Genomic DNA, 18560 nt, shown 5'->3' on the forward strand with positions numbered 1-18560 from the left:
ACTTCTCGGCTCCGACAAAGACAATTTTTCTCTGTTGGACATAGCAGTCCACTTCGTCATTTCCACGCCAATGAGCTCCCTCATGCGTGTGCTCAGATGCTCGACCTTGAGCTCCAGATGCATTTCACCAATTCCTTGTGAAATTGCTTACATCTTCTGGACGTACGACCTTGCGTCGTACTCCTCGGTCTCTTTGTCTCCGAGTCGCCTATCCCCCAAAGCCTCTCAGGGTACCTTAGAGCAGGGATGGGTCTAGGCTAGGTTGGCTACTGGCTTCCCTCCTGGATATAGCTATTCAGCCTCAGTGGAAGCTTCTCCCTCGCCTGCACGCTGTACAGTTACTGCAAGGGTCGCGGCTGACAAGCCTCATCAGTCGCTCCCAACTCTATTTCCTAAGAGTTGGTCTCCCAAGTGAGCTATTCAGACCCTCTCGTCTGTTTTTACTGACTTGGTCAAAGTAAGGCCCTCCTACTCATTAGGGTCGGGCCCACCCAGGGACGCCATGTCTGTTACTACCCAATAGTAAGTCCCGCCCACTCCTCACAACTCTTCGGACTCACTACTGCCCAGTTCTCTGTCTAACAGGTCCGGAAAACCCCCAGAAACTCGGGTCTTACCCTAGCGATAGTTTGTGGAGAATTATCTGTTTAAACTGGGGTCGGAAAGGACTCGTCTAGCTCTGACTACCTTCGATCCAGAAGTTATGACCTTTTACAGTTGGGGGGCAATCCGCTGAGTAGCCCTCACAGCGACATAACCCCTACAACCACTCCTGTTAACGGTAGCTCCTTTCCTAAAATAACGGCACTTGTTAACGGCTAGATTAAATTTAGTGACTTAGATTTAAGTCCCAAGGTCATTATTTTAGTTTTGGCTAAAAGCAACCTATAAAACATTTCTACTTTTTCCTCCCAGAATCAAACCTCAGCTATTTCACAACCATCAAAGAACTTTAAGGTGACTCATTAATTGAATGTCCACAACATCTTTTAGATTTTCTTAATGCTAATTATTTTATTAGTAAGGCAATTTTGCAAGGGTCAGTACAGCTTAATTCACTAGCAGAAATAATCAAATAAGTAAAATCAATAATCTAGCCTATCTTTCCCTAATGCTGACACTGAGAACTAAAAAAGGGAAACTTTGAGAGAGACGGACAGAGTTTGGCATTTTGAACCCCAGAACTGGCCTGATGATGAAGAAGGTGTTGCAGCAGCAGGAGGTTCCCAGTACAGGAAGAGTACTGACTTAGAGCGGCAGGTCTCGGGCCTCAGGGTGACTTCCTCATGCGCGTAGCGGTCCTCAGCTTCTTGTCTTGCAGCTCTGTAGCTCCCTTCTCCTCGTCTCACGATCTTCCTGGTCCCAAGGAAGGATCACACCAGTTCTTCCTCTTTGCCTTTGTCTTTATCTTCGTCTTTGCCTTGGTCTTTGTCTTTGGGGGTCTAAACCCAGCTGATGTGAGAAGTGCGATTTGAAGCCACATGTTGCGGGCTAACGGGTTGATCCCCATGTGCAGAACAGTCTTCGGTTCTGTGGCCCCGGCTCTTCTTCAGCTGCAGAGTTCTTTGTCCATCTCCGTCTTGGCTCGAAGCTGCCTGAAGGATCCAACCAAAGATTCCTCTGTTGCACCCACCTTATAAAGGGTTTATCCACCTTTTGGTGCGTTTGCATTGGCTAGCTTTGTTGCTGTGCCTGTCTCATTGGCTGACTGCTTGGACAGATGATCTCATATCCATCACCCTGGAGACCTTATGACCGGATCTCTGTTCTAATGTCCCCAAGTTGCTCAACAGTTCCTCCTACCTCTGTTTCCTGCCCAACCTTTTCTTAGGCAAGTTGAAGTTTAGCAATAAGGCTTTAGTCTTCTCCGTTCTCCTATCAGTTCCTCTTTTCCCCTGACCTTCCACCTACCATCTACCTCCTACACAACATCAGTGACCTTTAATTACAGTTACAACATTTTACACTTTTTCAAGTTCAATGTCAAAATCACATTTATAACCTTTTAGTTTCTCTGATTTAACATTCATTTATAATGTTATAATAACCATAACTTATTAGTTACTCTTATTATAATCATAATGTGAGTTATTACAGACATTTCTGACAAGAAACCAAGAATACTCGTTATTCTAATAATCTGATACCATGTTACAGTTTCTTGTTTCACCTTTAAGTACTTCCACAAGTGTAAGAGTAAGTGTAAATATTCTTATAATCAAACCAACATCAACCACTGGTTAAACCAATATTAATTATTGGCATAATTATAAGTCATTATTTTAAATATTTTACTCTGGGTTTTATCCAATCTCTCAAAATGTTTAGATTTTATTCTTTAAAAACCTTTAATGCTTTAAAATAAGGAATGGTCTGAACTATTTTTAGCCTGATGCAAGACAGAAACTTCCCCTTTTCTTCAGAAAACCAGCTCTTCCTGTTTCATGACTTTCTTTCTGCCTGACTATGATTTTTTATGATTAAATAGAAAAAAGTAGAATTAAAGCAAAGTTTGCAGGACACAATAACAACACACACAACCAGATTCATTTTATTACAGTCTGACTCTATTGTTGGGTCTTGATGTCACCTATGTCATTAATTTTAAGGTAATTTTATTTATTATTACTATTAAACTAAAATCTCCAGCATGGGAAGTGGGATGAGCTCGACTTTTCTCGACACTATGCATAACGGTTTTTGCATGTTATGTTCCATTATTATTCATGTTACATTAAGGATTACATCTGAGTTAGATGCAGAGGTAAAGGGAAAGGAAAATGTCTTGTTTATCAAGTAAGTACATGCTTGGGTTATTGTTTGGTTCTACGTGGTAATGCACTTAAGCTGGAATAAGTGTCCTTAATATATTTTAATTAATGTAGATGAACCTGTTATTTTCATCTTTAAAGGGGGATAATGTGGTGTATTTACCCCCCACAGTTTACCTGAGTTGGTACAGTCCTGTATGGTGAGACGTGCAAGCTCTTACTCTGTGGTTACTTCGGTTTAGCACTACAATAAAGAGATATGGAAAATGGTCCGAGCCTCTTCTGTACTTTAAGACATTACAGCGTCCTAATAAATCTGCTGGATATATTAAGGATATATCTGAACCATGGTTTCGTTCACCATGAGCTTACCTGCAGCAGCTCTATTTCCCCCCTGTAGTGCCAGATCGATAGCCCTCAACTTAAAAGCTGCATCATATGACTTTGAAAACATTTCTCCATCGTGCCTGCTGCTAGCATGTTCTAAGTGAAAATGAGCGTGTTCTTTGATTTACAATTTTGACTTATATGATTCACTTCCTGCTAAGCTTTGAAACATGCGGCGTGACATAAAAATGGTTTTACAGTTATTTATCATGGACAAACTTCTAGGTCAGTGGTTCTTAACCTGGGTTCAATCGAACCCCAGAGGTTTGATGAGTTGGTCTCAGGGGTTCGGCGAAACCTCTGCCGCGGAGGTAAAGACACACTTGCTAAAGTCGCGATGATGCCCCGTTTTGCCATCACTTGCTGCAGAGGATCACGTTATATTGCTTTTCCAATCAGAGCTGCGGAGGACCACTGATTGAAGGAGTTCCTCTCAGCATGGATTTGAACTTGAGTCTTTAATTACTTCAGCAAAGCTCACAGTTTTTACCAAATTCTGTAGCTTTCGGTGAACTTCTAAATCTGCTCCTTAGTCGCATCTTTTCGGGGTTGGTACTGCCTCTAGTGGCGTGGGGTGGTAACACAACTAATATAATTACATTACTAAATCAGAATACCACCAAGTCTTTGTTATTTATTGTTAGTTTTTCAGAATGTAGAACTAATTAAATGATCTAAACAAGACCTTAAAGTGGTTCCAGTTTCTCTCGATGGCCAGTCTATCGAAACTGTGTCAAATTTTAAATACCTTGGTTCGTTCCTGGACCGTCAGCTCAAGTTTGCTGAAAACACTGACTATATTTTGAAGAACTGTCCTCAGAGACTCTACCTTTTAAGAAGACTTAATGGTCTTAGGGTGACCCAAGTAGAATTTGGAAAAAAAAAAATTTATCATTACAGAAGGGTTCAGTGACTACGCATATGAATCTGGTGGGTTCGGTACCTCAGAAAAGGTTAAGAACCACTGATCTAGATCTTTGTTAACAGCTGTAAATGTAATACGGCAGTGCAGTGCGGTGTGCTCGTGTAGTTTTATTACCTCCAGACTGTCTGTAGCAGAGGTGTCTGGGTGTGGATGGGGAGTGGTAGGGGGACAGGTCCCCCAGCTCACTGCTGGATGGCGACTCAGGGATGAATTTGTCCAGGGATACTGACTCCAGAAGAGGGAGGAAAGGTCAAACATCCAGTATGAGTCCAGGTGATTTCCATGTTATATATATAGTATCTATATGTGAGTTTACAAGGATGATTATTTAACATGATCTAAAATTGTTTTTGTGAACTCTCATGTAATAAGTTTCTATTTGAGAAATACTGACCCATTTATGTCTGTGTTAGAACACAAAAGAAGAAAAAGTCAGTCTGGACTAATTAGCTGCAAATGAATTATGAACATCCTTCACAATGTTTATGTCAAGATTCCATAGAGGGAGGAAAGAAACATGGAAGCAAAGGAGGAAATGAGAAAAAAGAGAACAAAACAAAACAAAAAAAATGGAAGATAGGGACCAGGAGAATCAAATGAGCAAAAAAGGACAAATGGACAAAAAAGAAATCAAATGAAAGATTGAATGAAAGGAGTGAAAAAGAATCTGATGAAGGAATATAGTGGACAACAGATCGACGGATAGAGGGTTTGGTGGACGTATATATTATACCATGGGATATGAGATGAATTAGAAAACTTTCTACTTCTAGAAGATCAGAAGTCTGGATATAAAAGACTTTCCCCTTCTGTTATTTTCTATATCTCACACCTTTCTCCACAGGTCTGGTAAAAACTTAGATTATAATCCAGGCTGTTCATAGGAACACAGTCTGCCAGCACCTTACAGCAGCATCTACAGCAGCAGTCACAATATTCGATGTGTTTATTGCATGTAAATCCATGTGGAAGAGCTGGAGGAGTGTGAGCGCTAACTGTTAGATACCTCTGCAGATGCTGCGCCTCAGTTTCCCACTGAAAGCGTCGATGCGCGGCAGCTCTCCGCTGACGTCCCCTATGGCCGGACTCAGCTCTGGGGAGCTGGGGCACCGGCTGAGGTCCACCGGGACCCTGGTGGAGGCGGGAGGCGGCGAGGACACCCCAGAGGCCTGCGGGAGCCTGGGGGAATGCATGGCGGTGGGCGGGGGCGATGAGAAGCCGAACGGCAATCGGTTAGAGCCGGACGGAGAAAAGAAGATGGAGGGGCTGTGGTTGGAGGTGGGGGAGTTGGCCACGGACAGCGGCGAGGTGGTAGACAGGCCCAACACCCCGACCTTCATGCCCACCGGCGAGCTCGGGGACAGCTTGCGGCAGTACACCGGGGAGGAAGTTCCGGACGGGATGGAGACGGGACGGGGACAGAACGTGCAGCAGAATCTGGGGGATTTGTCGTTCAGCGGGTCGGATACCCAGGTGCCCTGGTTGGTGGCAAAGAAAAGCTCCAGACACCTAAAAGAAACCAGAGCGGTCAGTCCACAACTCTGACCAGGAGAACCACGAATAATGGCAACACTTCATCTTTCATAAACTCTGTTATGTTTATGACAGAGTCATGACAGAGTCATGAACATGACAGGGTCGACTCTGTCATAAACAGTGGTGGAGAAAGTACTCAAAAATGTACTTAAGTAAAAGTACAAATACACAGACAAAAATGTACTCAAGTAAAAGTCAAAGTACCACATTAACATTTTACTTAAGTAAAGTAAAAAAGTACTGGTTTTTAAAATACTTAAGTATTAAAAGTAAAAGTACTTGCTAATGCATTGCCTAATCACTAATATCATTAAGTGTACCGATCATATGATCATATGCCACAGATAAAGCATGTTTTTATTGCGTTTATTCTGTAACATAGTTTAGACTTAGTTATATGATTCTATGCATCATAATTTCAGGGATGGAAACATCTTGTGTCCTGTCCTAACATAACATGAACTTTTTTCTTGCCACACATTTATTTTGAAAGAAATCCAACTGGCACAGGAGGACATGGAACCAAGGAGCCTCGTAGCAGAGTTGTAGTCTGGACCACCGAACCCAAGACCAAATCAAAACCAGCACCCCATGCTACATGACAATAAAATTAAGTACACCTATCAAAACTGCTTCTCAATTGATCTGAAAGATTCACTTTCCCACCTAGATATTAAATACTTAGAGCTGAAATAATTTAACAAGTATCAATTCAAACTCTTCTTCATTCTGTTTTGCTTTCATCTCTGTGCCACAATCCACAGAGGTCTCTTGCCATCCCTAAAAAATAACACCCTGGGCGTTGCCCATATTGCCAATGTCAGAAATAATAATTGTCTGCACCATTAAACATAGCAATTAACAACGCTCAACTATGAACACTGTCCAAGGCCCAAAAAGCAAGAGGTAACCAAGCAGGAGGAGCATCGTGACTGTTCTCATCCTCCCTCCTGCTGCAACGTCTTCCACCACGACAGGTGACGAAAACAAAGAGCAATGAGCATGTTCTGCATTCTTACTTTGTTGTTTTATTTATTCACCAATTAAATATAAAATATTTTAATGAAATAAAATAGCTACGGCAGTGTACGCAGAGCATTACAAGAACAAAGAACGGCTCTCAGTGAGGCTTCAGTCCTATAGGACTTAGTCAAGATCCGTCCAGAAGAATCGGATCATCCATGAATGTCATATTACAATATTGCACTTTGGTCACAGCATTGTCCCATATCTGCGACATGTCAGTCATCGCAGATGCAACATGTGTCTCAGTCAATACAGTCCACGGAGCTTACCTTTCTTTAAGCTTTCCTTCCAAGTGACTTTAAAAATTGGATGAAGTCCCACCGTCTGTGAAAGCGAAGCGCTGCTGATTTTACATGTCGCCATATCTTATGATTTATGCAGCGCTTCCGTACTATTATATTACTGACGCTCAGAGGAAACCACTGCGCATGTCTGGAGCTCCGCGCGAGTAAAGGCGGAGCTGATGGGTGACCATAGACACGTAAGTCACGTTATTGCTCGGATTTTACGGCGCCACCTTAAGACCCTGAACTTCACATTTTAACGGAAAAAAAACACACAATGCGACTTGGATGTAACGAGTAACGCGATAGTTTTGTAGAAATGTAGTGAAGTAGAAAGTACAGATACTTACTGTAAATGTAGTGGAGTAAAAGTAGAAAGTCCCCATTATTAAATCTACTTAAGTACAGATACACGAAAATTGTACTTAAGTACAGTAACGACGTACTTCTACTTCGTTACTTCCCACCACTGGTCATAAACATGACGCAACATGGACGGTACTGAACATGAAGGTGTTTGCATAAATGTTTAACACTGTACTTATGAAATGGCATTCAATAAATAATGACACTTTTAATGCAAATCTGCTTTAAATGTGTCAACTTATCATGAAATGTGTCATTATTCACCAAATAATGCAAAGTTGACACTTTTAGTTCAAAATGGCGTTAAAAGCTTTCACTTTGTATTTAAAGCATCATTATTTACCATAATGCACTTCATGACAACATTCATATATACTGATGAAGACTCCTTTATGTTTATGACAGCGTCGTCATGTCAGTCTTATGCACACACCTTCAGATAAAGTGTTACCCAAATTACTCCCCCAAAGCCTACTGATGGTATTTACTTGGTCTGGTCCAAAGCCAGCTGTGTGATCTTGAGACTGTAGTCGGGACAGAGGGACATGATGGACAGACGGTCGTATGAGTGCTGCTCGATCCTGAGGGGGAGCAGCAGTGTAAGGAAGATGGAGGGGAAGTGAAGAAGAAAAGATGGAGTGAATGACAGGATGACGTGTTAGGCATGAGGAGGACAGAGACTCAGTGAGGATGGATAAACAGGATGGAGTCTGGGGTCAGTGGGAGGAGCATCCACAGTGTTTTTGAGTCCTGAATACCTCACAGGAATGGAGGTGAAGGGTTTCTGATAGATGTCGGCCAGTTTGTCGATGACCACGGTGGCCGTGGTGAAGATCCGGTAAGTGTGGAGGAAAGTGTTTAGGAAATCGATGGAGAGGAAGCGCAGGTCAGTGAGGCGCTCCATCAGCCGCTCCACACTGGCGTATCTGATCTGAGGGACTTTGCATGAGTTGAGCGTCTTGCTGAAGAAAATGTCGATGTCGTCTTTATGCAGCTTGGCGTCAGACCTTGGAGGAAAAACAACAAATTTGACTTAAATCCTTGTGTCTTTTATAGAGGACAAAGCTAGGACAGATATTTCTTATTATCCAGTTTGGACAATTAATCTATTTTAATGTCACGCACTGATTTAGAATAAGCAGCTCAGAAATCAGAAATTTGTCTTAAAGAGAAAAAGACATTTTTACTTAGGAAACATCTGAAAACCATGTATTATTTTACTTTAACTTCATGAATATTTAGCACTTTGTTTTGGTCTATCAAATAACTCAAAATGACAAAATGCGAAAAAGTTGAAGGAATATGTAAAAGTGGTCATTTATCATATTGTTTATCATTTATCATGATAAAAATTTTATCATAACTCTTATGATACTAATTTTTATTTAGCATTGATAAATAAAATTCATGTCAACAAGAATATCAATAAATATAAGTACATTTAAAAATATGATTAAATGTAGTTACTGTGTGCAGTTTAGTGATACAAATATATTTTTAATGTGACTGGTTTCCTAAAAAAGTGGGAATGTTTTTCTAGAGCAGTATTTGTGTTTGTGGGGCTGTAATTGCTGTGACACACAGTCATTCTCATACATTTACCTAAACAAGAAGTAATAAATAATTCTTATAGTCACTTTTATTGTTTTCACAACATTACCACAAAATATCATGACAAATCTGTAAGTCTATATCACCCAGCCCAGAGCAAATTATTCAACTTCATTGTTTAAAATTTTCTTCTCATTGACGTAATGTATCCACCATGATGTGCTGCTGTGAGATCTATAAATCTGTCAAATGTAAGACTTTAGCGGTCAGAATGAGATAATTTCCTCACTTGATCATGTGGGGCACAGAAACTTTAGAGTTCTCCTCAAACACGCTGGTCATCAGGCCATTACAGGGGATATTATCGATGCACTGAAGTGGAAAGAAAACACACACACACACATTCTTGTTTATTTACTTCACAGGATCCGAAAGTAGAATGGTGAGTTGCAGCGCCTTCCACCCTTTCTAGACGTCCTAGATCCATGAAAAAATCAGGCAAGTCCCCCAAAAAATCTTGATACTAAAAATCACCTTCAATAAACACAATTTGAAACTTTATTTTACATGTCAGTTTTTCAGTCACTTGTGGGGCCCATTTCTAACATTTAGGCTTTGCGGACTCCACCTTACACACATTTCTTACGTTTATGCTTTGCGGGCCCACCTTTACACACAGGTTTTTTAGTCAGCTATGAGAGCTGTGTGAAGCTGACACCCCACCCACGTCAAAAAATCCAGCAAATAGTCTGAATGGTTAGTGCTCCGTTTGTGCAGGTTTGTGCCGTTAAATTTTCGTTTGTGCAGTTTTGGTTTCTGAGATATTAAACATTATTTTTTAGGTCATCTAGAGTTCACCATCCCCCATCCCGCTCCAAAACAAACCAAAGTGGGCTAGTTCGTTAGTGCTCCGTTTGTGCAGGTTTGTGCCGTTAAAATTTTCGTTTGTGCAGCTTTCGTCTTTGAGATATTAAAAGTTATAATTTGGCCGATCAATCAATCAATCAATCAAATTTTATTTGTATAGCACATTTCAGCAGCAAGGCATTTCAAAGTGCTTTACATAATTAAAATAAAAACAGAAATAAACAGTGAGAAAGAGAGAAATTTAAAAAATAAATAAAAATAAAAAAAAACAAACTCCCGTTGTCCTTTGCGGAATTTAACTAACTATAGAGGACTCCGCCGTCCTTTGCGGAATTTAACTATTTCATAGAGGACTCCGCCGTCCTTTAGCAGGGGACGCCGCCGTCCCACACAGAATTTAACTAACTTAGAGTTAGGGGAGTCTGCCCTCCCGCGGACCTTAACTGCTTTTATTGTACCTGCCTTTGCGGAATTTAACTAACTATAGAGGACTCCGCCGTCCTTTGCGGAATTTAACTATTTCATAGAGGACTCCGCCGTCCTTTAGCAGGGGACGCCGCCGTCCCACACAGAATTTAACTAACTTAGAGTTAGGGGAGTCTGCCCTCCCGCGGACTTTAACTGCTTTTATTGTACCTGACAGTGCCTAGGATTCTCAGGGTTTAACTTCCTTTGCGGAATTTAACTAACTATAGAGGACTCCGCCGTCCTTTGCGGAATTTAACTATTTCATAGAGGACTCCGCCGTCCTTTAGCAGGGGACGCCGCCGTCCCACACAGAATTTAACTAACTTAGAGTTAGGGGAGTCTGCCCTCCCGCGGACTTTAACTGCTTTTATTGTACCTGACAGTGCCTAGGATTCTCAGGGTTTAACTTCTTACCAGAGGACGCCGCCGTCCCACACAGAATTTAACTAACTTATAGTTAGAGGAGTCTGCCCTCCCGCGGACTTTAACTGGTTCCATTCCATTTCCATTCCACTTTAATTTTCATCGTTTCCACCCTAATTTTTCACTTTCTTCGCCATACATAAAAGAAAGAAAAAAAAAAATTAAAAACATTAAAGACATAAAAACATGGAAGACATCAAAACCCGCACTCTAACCCTAATTTAGCCATAAGCAACTCTAAACAGGTGGGTTTTAAGTTGAGATTTAAAGGCACCCAGTGTTTCAGCTGTTTTACAGTTTTCTGGAAGTTTGTTCCAAATCTGTGGTGCGTAGAAACTGAATGCTGCTTCTCCTCGTCTGGTTCTGGTTCTGGGGATGCAGAGCAGACCAGAACCAGAAGATCTGAGGGGTCTAGATGGTTGGTACAGTAATAACAAATCTTTAAGGTATTGTGGTGCTAAACCGTTCAGAGATTTATAAACTAACATCAGTATTTTAAAGTCTATTCTCTGAGCTACAGGGAGCCAGTGTAGGGACTTTAAAACTGGTGTTATGTGCTCTATCTTCCTGGTTTTAGTGAGAACCCGAGCAGCAGCATTCTGGATCAGCTGCAGCTGTTTGATTGATTTATTAGTCAGACCTGTGAAGACGCTGTTGCAGTAATCAATGCGGCTAAAGATAAATGCATGGATGAGTTTCTCTAGATCGTGCTGAGACATAAGTCCTCTAATCCTAGAGATGTTCTTCAGGTGATAGAAGGCCGACTTTGTGACTGTCTTAATGTGGTTCTGAAGGTTCAGGTCAGAGTCCATCACTACTCCCAGGTTTCGGGCCTGATCGCTGGTTTTTAGTTGTAATAACTGAAGCTGTGCATTGATTCTAGTTCGTTCCTCTTTAGGTCCAAAGATAATAACTTCAGTTTTGTTTCTGTTCAGCTGGAGAAAGTTTTGGCACATCCACACATTTATCTGTTCTAAGCATCTATTCAGTGATTGGATGGGTTCAGAGTCACCTGGTGACATCGTGATGTAGAGCTGTGTATCATCCGCATAATTGTGGTAGCTAATCCTATGTCCTGTTATAATCTTTGCCAGTGGGAGCATATAAATATTGAAAAGAAGGGGTCCTAGGATTGAACCTTGGGGTACCCCACATGTGACCTTTGACCTCTCTGATGAGAAGTTTCCAATTGAAACAAAGAAATCCCTGTTCTTTATGTAAGATTCAAACCAGTTGAGCACTGGACCGGAGAGTCCGACCCAACTCTCCAGTCGATTCAGTAAAATGTCGTGGTCAACAGTGTCGAAAGCTGCACTGAGGTCCAACAGAACCAGCACTGTGGTTCTCCCACAGTCTGTATTTATATGGATGTCATTGAACACTTTGACTAGGCCGTCTCCGTGCTGTGGTGAGCACGAAAACCAGACTGGAAGGAGTCAAAGCAGTTTGTTATTGTTAGGAAGTTATTTAATTGCTTAAAAACAGCTTTTTCAATAATTTTGCTGATGAATGGGAGGTTGGAGATCGGCCTGTAATTCTGCAGTAGGGATTTGTCTAGATTGTTCTTTTTTATAAGTGGTTTGATAACTGCTGTTTTAAAAGCCTGGGGGAAAACACCTGAAGAGAGCGATGAGTTTACTATTTGGATGAGATCATTAGCAACAACAGGCAGGACTTTCTTAAAGAAATGTGTGGGCAGGACATCCAGACAGCAGGAACTGGAGCTTAATTGACTTATAATTTCTTCTAGGGTTTTATAATTTAGTAGTAGAAATTGGGTCATTTTTCCTGCATTTGTTTTGTTTGGGCACAGCATTGGTATCGTCTTTGGAGTGGATGTGCAGATTAATCCTCTGATCTTTTGAATTTTCTCTGAAAAGAAACTAGAAAACTTGTTGCAGGCGGCAATAGATTGAAGTTCAGGTGGCAACGTCATCGGAGGATTTGTGAGCCTGTCAACAGTGGCAAATAAAGCTCGAGCATTGTTAATGTTTTTGTTTATGACATCTGCAAAGAAAGCTTCTCTCGCATGTTTCAGTGTTGTGTGATAGTTACGTAGTCTTTCCTTGTAGATGTCATAATAAACGTGCAGTTGACCTTTACGCCATTTCCGTTCGGCCCTACGGCAGAGTTGTCTTGCAGATTGAACAGTTTATGCATTTCTCCATGGAGATTTCTTCCTACCAGTCACAACCTTCATTTTAGTGGGGGCAATGTAATCAATGATATCTGAAAGTTTGCACTGAAAATCATCCACCAACTTATCTACGTCACTATAACTTAAGAGTGAGGAAGAAGAGTAGATTTGATTAAATGTTTCTGCTGTGTTTTCTGTGAAAGTACGTTTTGTGATAGTAACTGTTTGTTCAAGTGGGTTAACGGATAAAGAACTGTCAAAGAAAACAGCAAAATGATCCGACAGGGCAATATCAGTTACAGAGACATTGGAAATATTCATTCCCTTACTGATAACCAGGTCCAGTGTGTGTCCATGAGTGTGTGTTGCTTGTTTGACATGATGTGTTAAACCAAAACTCTCTAATATATTACAGAGCTTTTTAGCCCCTCGTCTTGGGGTTGTCAACATGAATGTTGAAATCACCGACAATTAGCAAACAATCGTAATCAATACATATGAGAGATAGAAGCTCATTCAAGTCCGCAAAGAAATTTTCCACATATGTTGGTGTTTTGTATAGAGTTAGTGTCAAAGTTCGTTTGTGGCCTTTTACCTCGATTCCAAGATATTCAAAGACATAAAATTACCCAAAGAGATTTTACTACAGTTTATGGTATTCTTAAATATTGAAGCTACGCCTCCGCCTTTTTGTGTTTTCTAATCTCACTTAAAAAATTGTACGTGGGAGGCGTTGATTCAATTAGTACGATTGCTTCATTATTGTCATTCAGCCATGTTTCTGTCAGAAATAAAAAATCAATATTATGCTCAGTGATGAAATCATTAATTAATAGAGCTTTAGAACAGAGAGATCTGGTATTTAAAAGAGCCAGGTTAAGTGACTCGGAGGCTGAAAGCTCTTCAGTCTGAGGTTCCTTTAGACAGGGGATCAGTCTGAGGTTTGAATTAAGACCACTGTTTTTGTATTTCTGTTTTTGTAACTGTTCTTGTAGTGATCCGGACAGGTATTGTCCTGCTACGCAATGTTGGGGGCCAGACACATTCTGGAGGAAGACGGGTGTAAGGATAATATCTGGACCCCGGTCTCAGACCTCAGAAATGCGGAGTGCTGGATCTTCAGGGAGGTCAGAGGCAGGTGGCTTAGATGAAGTGAGAGTTGTGCCGAGGCGAACCTGTTGATCCATACTATCCAGCTGGGATGGGAAAGAGTCCGTCCGTCTTTCTCTCTCACCTGAATTCTCCACCAGCATTTTCAAGCGGCTCAGGTGAAGCCCGACTCTCTTTAGTGGGTCACTTTCTAATAAGTGTGAGTGAGTGTGGGAGCAGAGAGGGAGGGGGGAAGGAGAAGGGAGGGGGGAAAGATGTGGGATGGGGGAAGGCGGAGGGGAACCAGTCATTCTGTTCACAGCCGATGTTTTATCAGTTTGTATTGGAATAGTTTGTTCTTGATATGCGGAGGGCTCCATCCTAATCAGACATCCTTGAGCCTGTTCTTCTGAAGCGATGGTCACATTGTTGTTCTTGTTGATAAAATGAAAAATGTTTGCAGTGAGCAGCCTTATTCCGGGTTTGTTAAGATTGCGTCCTCCTCTTCCAAAGAGGTGAAAGCGCTGCCAGTAGATCCAGAGGTTATCGATGAAGGTCACTGAGCTGGCAGAGCAGGTTTTAATCAGCCATTTGTTTATCATAAGCAGCCTGGAATGTTTTTCGTCTCCCCATTGAGGCGATGGAATTGGACCACTGAGAAATAACTTCATTTTTAATTTTCCCATAGTGTCCAGAAGAATATTAAAGTCCTTTTTCAGAATCTCGGATTTTTGCTTTGCCAGATCGTTGGCTCCAACATGCACAACTAAAGTCTCCATGTTTGGCTGATCAGTGGTTAGAGAGAGCACTTTGCGGGTCAGATCAGATACAGTGTCACCAAGAAAAGAAACCACTCTCGTTTTCTTGGTGACGTCATCGGGCCGATGACGTCACCATCCCCCATATGCTCCAAAACAAACCAAAGTGGGCTAATTCGTTAGTGCTCCGTTTGTGCAGGTTTGTGCCGTTAAAATTTTCCTTTGTGCAGTTTTGGTTTCTGAGATATTAAAAGTTATAATTTTGGCCGATGACGTCACCGTCACTGATAGGTATTTTCCTAGAACCTACATAAAAGAACCACAGACAACGTATATGAATTTTATGACTAAACTTTTGCAAAAGGAAAATACTCTGTCAACTGCTCCTCCGAGCCGTTCACAGAGCGTTCTGAAGATCTTTGGGTAGAGCTTGTCTTTTATTTTCAAACTTCAAAGAGGGAGGATAGGCAAGATAGACAGCAGAGGAAACAGCAGAGGTCGTAAAACATCGTACCCAAACACAGCAAAGGTCGTAAAACAATTTAACATCTGGCCCATGATCTGAGCCCGGTTCAAATCTCGGTCAAACTGTTTCACATGAAGATAACAGGCAGCTGTGACTTCTAGGTCAGTTCACACATACAGTTTAAAGAAGAGAACACTTTAAACTGACTAACATTAGACTGAATATGAACTAAAGTAACAACAAAATGATATTAGACTGAATATGAACTAAAGTAACAACAAAATGATAATATCAAAAAATCTCTATCATTCCCCCCTATTTATCATTTTACCATGTGTGTAAACCTCATTCAAAAGCCAAGCATAGAAAAGAAAAGAAATAAAATAGAACCAATAAATACAAGATATATATATATATATTTTTTTTTTCCCTAGTCTAAACAAAAAAATTACACAATGACTAAATGAATATAATGAATAAATGAAATGAACAAAAACAAAAGAAAGAAACAGCAAAATAAATCAAATGCAGTTTTCTCATCACTAACACCACTTGTTTTCACATTTTCGGTGTAGGAATCATTCAGCAAATGAATTAATCTGTTTATTGATTACAGAACATCATCATTGTTCAGAAAATCGTCAGAATCTCGAAACAAGTCATCTTCATTTGTCTCATAGGATGCCTTTGCTAGCTGATAGCTGACAACAGTTGTGTTAATCGTTTTAAACATCATACTTCGTAGACAAGGAATAATGCAACCCGTAAAAAGACAGAACAGAACCAAAACAATCAGAATAGGTGTCACGAGCTTTAACAGTAAAGTCCACCATGGACCAGACATGAGCCATGAAAACAAATCAAAAAAAGGATGAGCCGCGTGTTCCACTCTCCACATATTTTTTAAGGTCTTCCAGCTCATATAGGGCATCAGAAATAGTTCCAGTTCCTGTTTCGTCAGGAACGAATGTACAGCACGCTGGGCCAATGATTTTACAAACACCTCCCTGAGAGGCTGTGAGCAGGTCCAGCACAACACGATTTTGCAAAACCATGTTTCTCAGTTCAGTCAGCCCTCTCATGGAGCCGTTTGCCAGCCGGTGTGTGCTGTTGATGAGTTGCAGTAATCCATATCTGTTGATTTCAACGTGGTCCTGAACCTCTCCTACTCCGACCCATGGAAACAGACCTTGCATGAATTTTTCTCCGCCGATCCAAATCCTGAATTCCCATGGAACTCCAGTATGTGTAGTTAGGCCTCCCCATTTTTTGACCTCTGACATAACTGTTCGTTTGGAGCGGGTACGTGGATCATTTTGTGCTTTCCTGATAAACGCAATTGGGTTGATTAACGGAACCACAGCACACAATCCTCCCCAATTTTTCGGCAAAAACATGTACGCTTCATTTCCACATATGAAGTACCAATCTGCCAACATCCGTGAACCATAGTCACCTGGCACTATGGCACTGCACAGTGTTGTCTCCTGTCGTCCTCTGTCCGATGTGTGATGTTGAAACTCCTCTCCTGAATCACGTTGTCACAGTCTGGGTTGTCCTTCCAGACTTTGCAGTCGGGGGTCGCCCTCTGACCCCTGCAGGCAATGCAGTCGATGTAATCTGGTGTCGTTTTGCAGTATGTGTAAACTATGTTACACAAATTCCAAGGTAACATCCCAAGTGAAACGTGTCCGTTATTGAACACGCAGTTCCTCAGAGCATGGTTTAGCTCCTGCTAAAGAAATGGTCTCTGGTATCTTCCATGCGGTTTGTTGAGATGATGGAAAAGGAAGTACATCGTCTGTGAGTGAACAATTTAAAAATCCAAACAGACCTTGCACAGCCTCTCCCATTCGGAGGTCAGCTGAATAGTCCTTCTCGCGCGCTCTGTCTCCCCTTAGGGGTGGGACGCGCCGTGGTGTGGTGCTTAGAACATAGAGACACATCTGTTTGTTGTCAGTAATGTCACCTGGTCGGAGGCCTGAGTTGTGAATAGAAACCGGCAGCGGCGCACACACATAGCAGTTCACAGCATGTCCCTCATAGGCGGTTCTATTCATCAGTTTCCACCACAGGTTGGTGCTGTAGTCATGTGGGTGGAAGTGATGTCACTTCCTCCTCCAAACATCAGACATGCTGCAGTCACAGCGCAGTAGAAGATCCATCTGGCATATGGAGTCTCCATTGCTGCTCGGCACACAGAGATGTCAAAACCCCCAACCTAAAGACGGGGGAATCTTAAGCGTTTCTTCACCGGGTTTGAGACGAGCTACCCTAAAAAATAGCCCCCTTTGAAGTCCGGCCTTCCTCCCGCCGCCTACTTAGGGGTTCAAACACTCTCTGCAACTTGCAGTGACTGAGATGTGTCCAGCTGGGTCTTTACGGCTGTTGGTGTGGTCATCAGCACCTGGAAGGGTCCTTCCCAGTGTGGGCTGGCCCAATTCTTTCTTTTGATGACCTTTATGTAGACCCAGTCTCCTGGCTGGATGGGGGTGGTTTTATTTATTTCCTGTAGAGGAGAACAGTCAGACGGCAGTAAATTTGCATTTAACACCTCTTTCTGTTTCAGGATCCTGATCATATAATCTGCCAAAGTTTGCTCCTTATCTGCTTTCTGTAAATCTGAAGGAAATATAGGTAATCTATATGATCTTCCATGAATTATTTCAAATGGTGTTAACCCTTCCTGTGTGGGTGTAATTCTCATATATAGTTTTACCAAATCTAAACAGTCTGGCCTTGGCTTGCCAGTAGTTTCCATGCATTTCTTTAATCTGCTTTTCACAGTACCATTGGTTCCAATCCTGCACTCTGGGGGTGGTAGGCACAGTGATTCTTTAATGTCATTCCTAAGTGAGTAGCCATGTTTTGTACTACCTGATTTACAAAATGTGGCCCATTGTCACTATAAACAGTCTGTGGAATACGGTGTGTTGGGATAATAGTTTTGCAAATAGCCTTAGCTACTGTCAAAGCATCTGCATGCTTTGCTGGAGCTATTTCAACCCATTTAGAAAAAGCATCAATCATCACCAAACAATATTTATGTGGTCCACTTTGTGTGAGTTCAATAAAGTCCATATGCATTGTTTGAAATGGATAAGAGGGTTTTGGGAAACTTCCTCTTCTTGGTCTAATGTTTCCTTGAGGATTGTTTCTGACACAAACTGGACATGCAGTACAAAATTTTGTAAGTAAGATTTTAAGTAAGAATTTAATCCATATGTGGTAAAATGCTGTTGTAGCATAGAGATCATCCGCCCTGTTGACACATGACAATGTCCATGTGTCAAAATTGCTGCTGCTCTAATTAGAGATTTTGGAAGGACCGGCGTACTATTTACTGAAAAAATTTTAGCATTATTCAGTGTCGCCCCTTTAGTTATCCACATTTGTTTTTCTGCGTTTGGAGCATTATCTTGCATGTCTTTTAACACAGCTTTGTCTATTACTTGAGGATCTTCTGTCTGTATTGAGAAATTGTCTCCCCCATGCTTCCCAGCTGC

The 18560-nt window shown here is 41.5% G+C and overlaps 1 protein-coding gene across 1 annotated transcript in view; it reads right to left on the reverse strand.

The window, feature by feature from the left end:
- The window catches only part of LOC145554053 (ras-specific guanine nucleotide-releasing factor 2-like), a 34547-nt gene extending 25111 nt beyond the window's left edge, over positions 1 to 9436 (reverse strand). Inside the window, exons 1-4 of the mRNA XM_081613314.1 lie at positions 9136 to 9436; positions 8054 to 8302; positions 5090 to 5592; positions 4198 to 4320 (exon numbers count right to left, since the gene is read on the reverse strand). Coding sequence (XP_081469440.1) covers positions 4198 to 4320; positions 5090 to 5592; positions 8054 to 8302; positions 9136 to 9188 — 928 coding nt within the window. The 5' untranslated portion in view covers positions 9189 to 9436. The remainder of the gene's footprint in view (positions 1 to 4197; positions 4321 to 5089; positions 5593 to 8053; positions 8303 to 9135) is intronic.
- Positions 9437 to 18560: the final 9124 nt, after the last annotated feature.

Source organism: Poecilia reticulata, chromosome 12 (assembly GCF_904066995.2).
Source record: "Poecilia reticulata chromosome 12, P_reticulata-male-v2, whole genome shotgun sequence".
In the NCBI taxonomy this organism is placed as follows: Eukaryota; Metazoa; Chordata; class Actinopteri; order Cyprinodontiformes; family Poeciliidae; genus Poecilia; species Poecilia reticulata.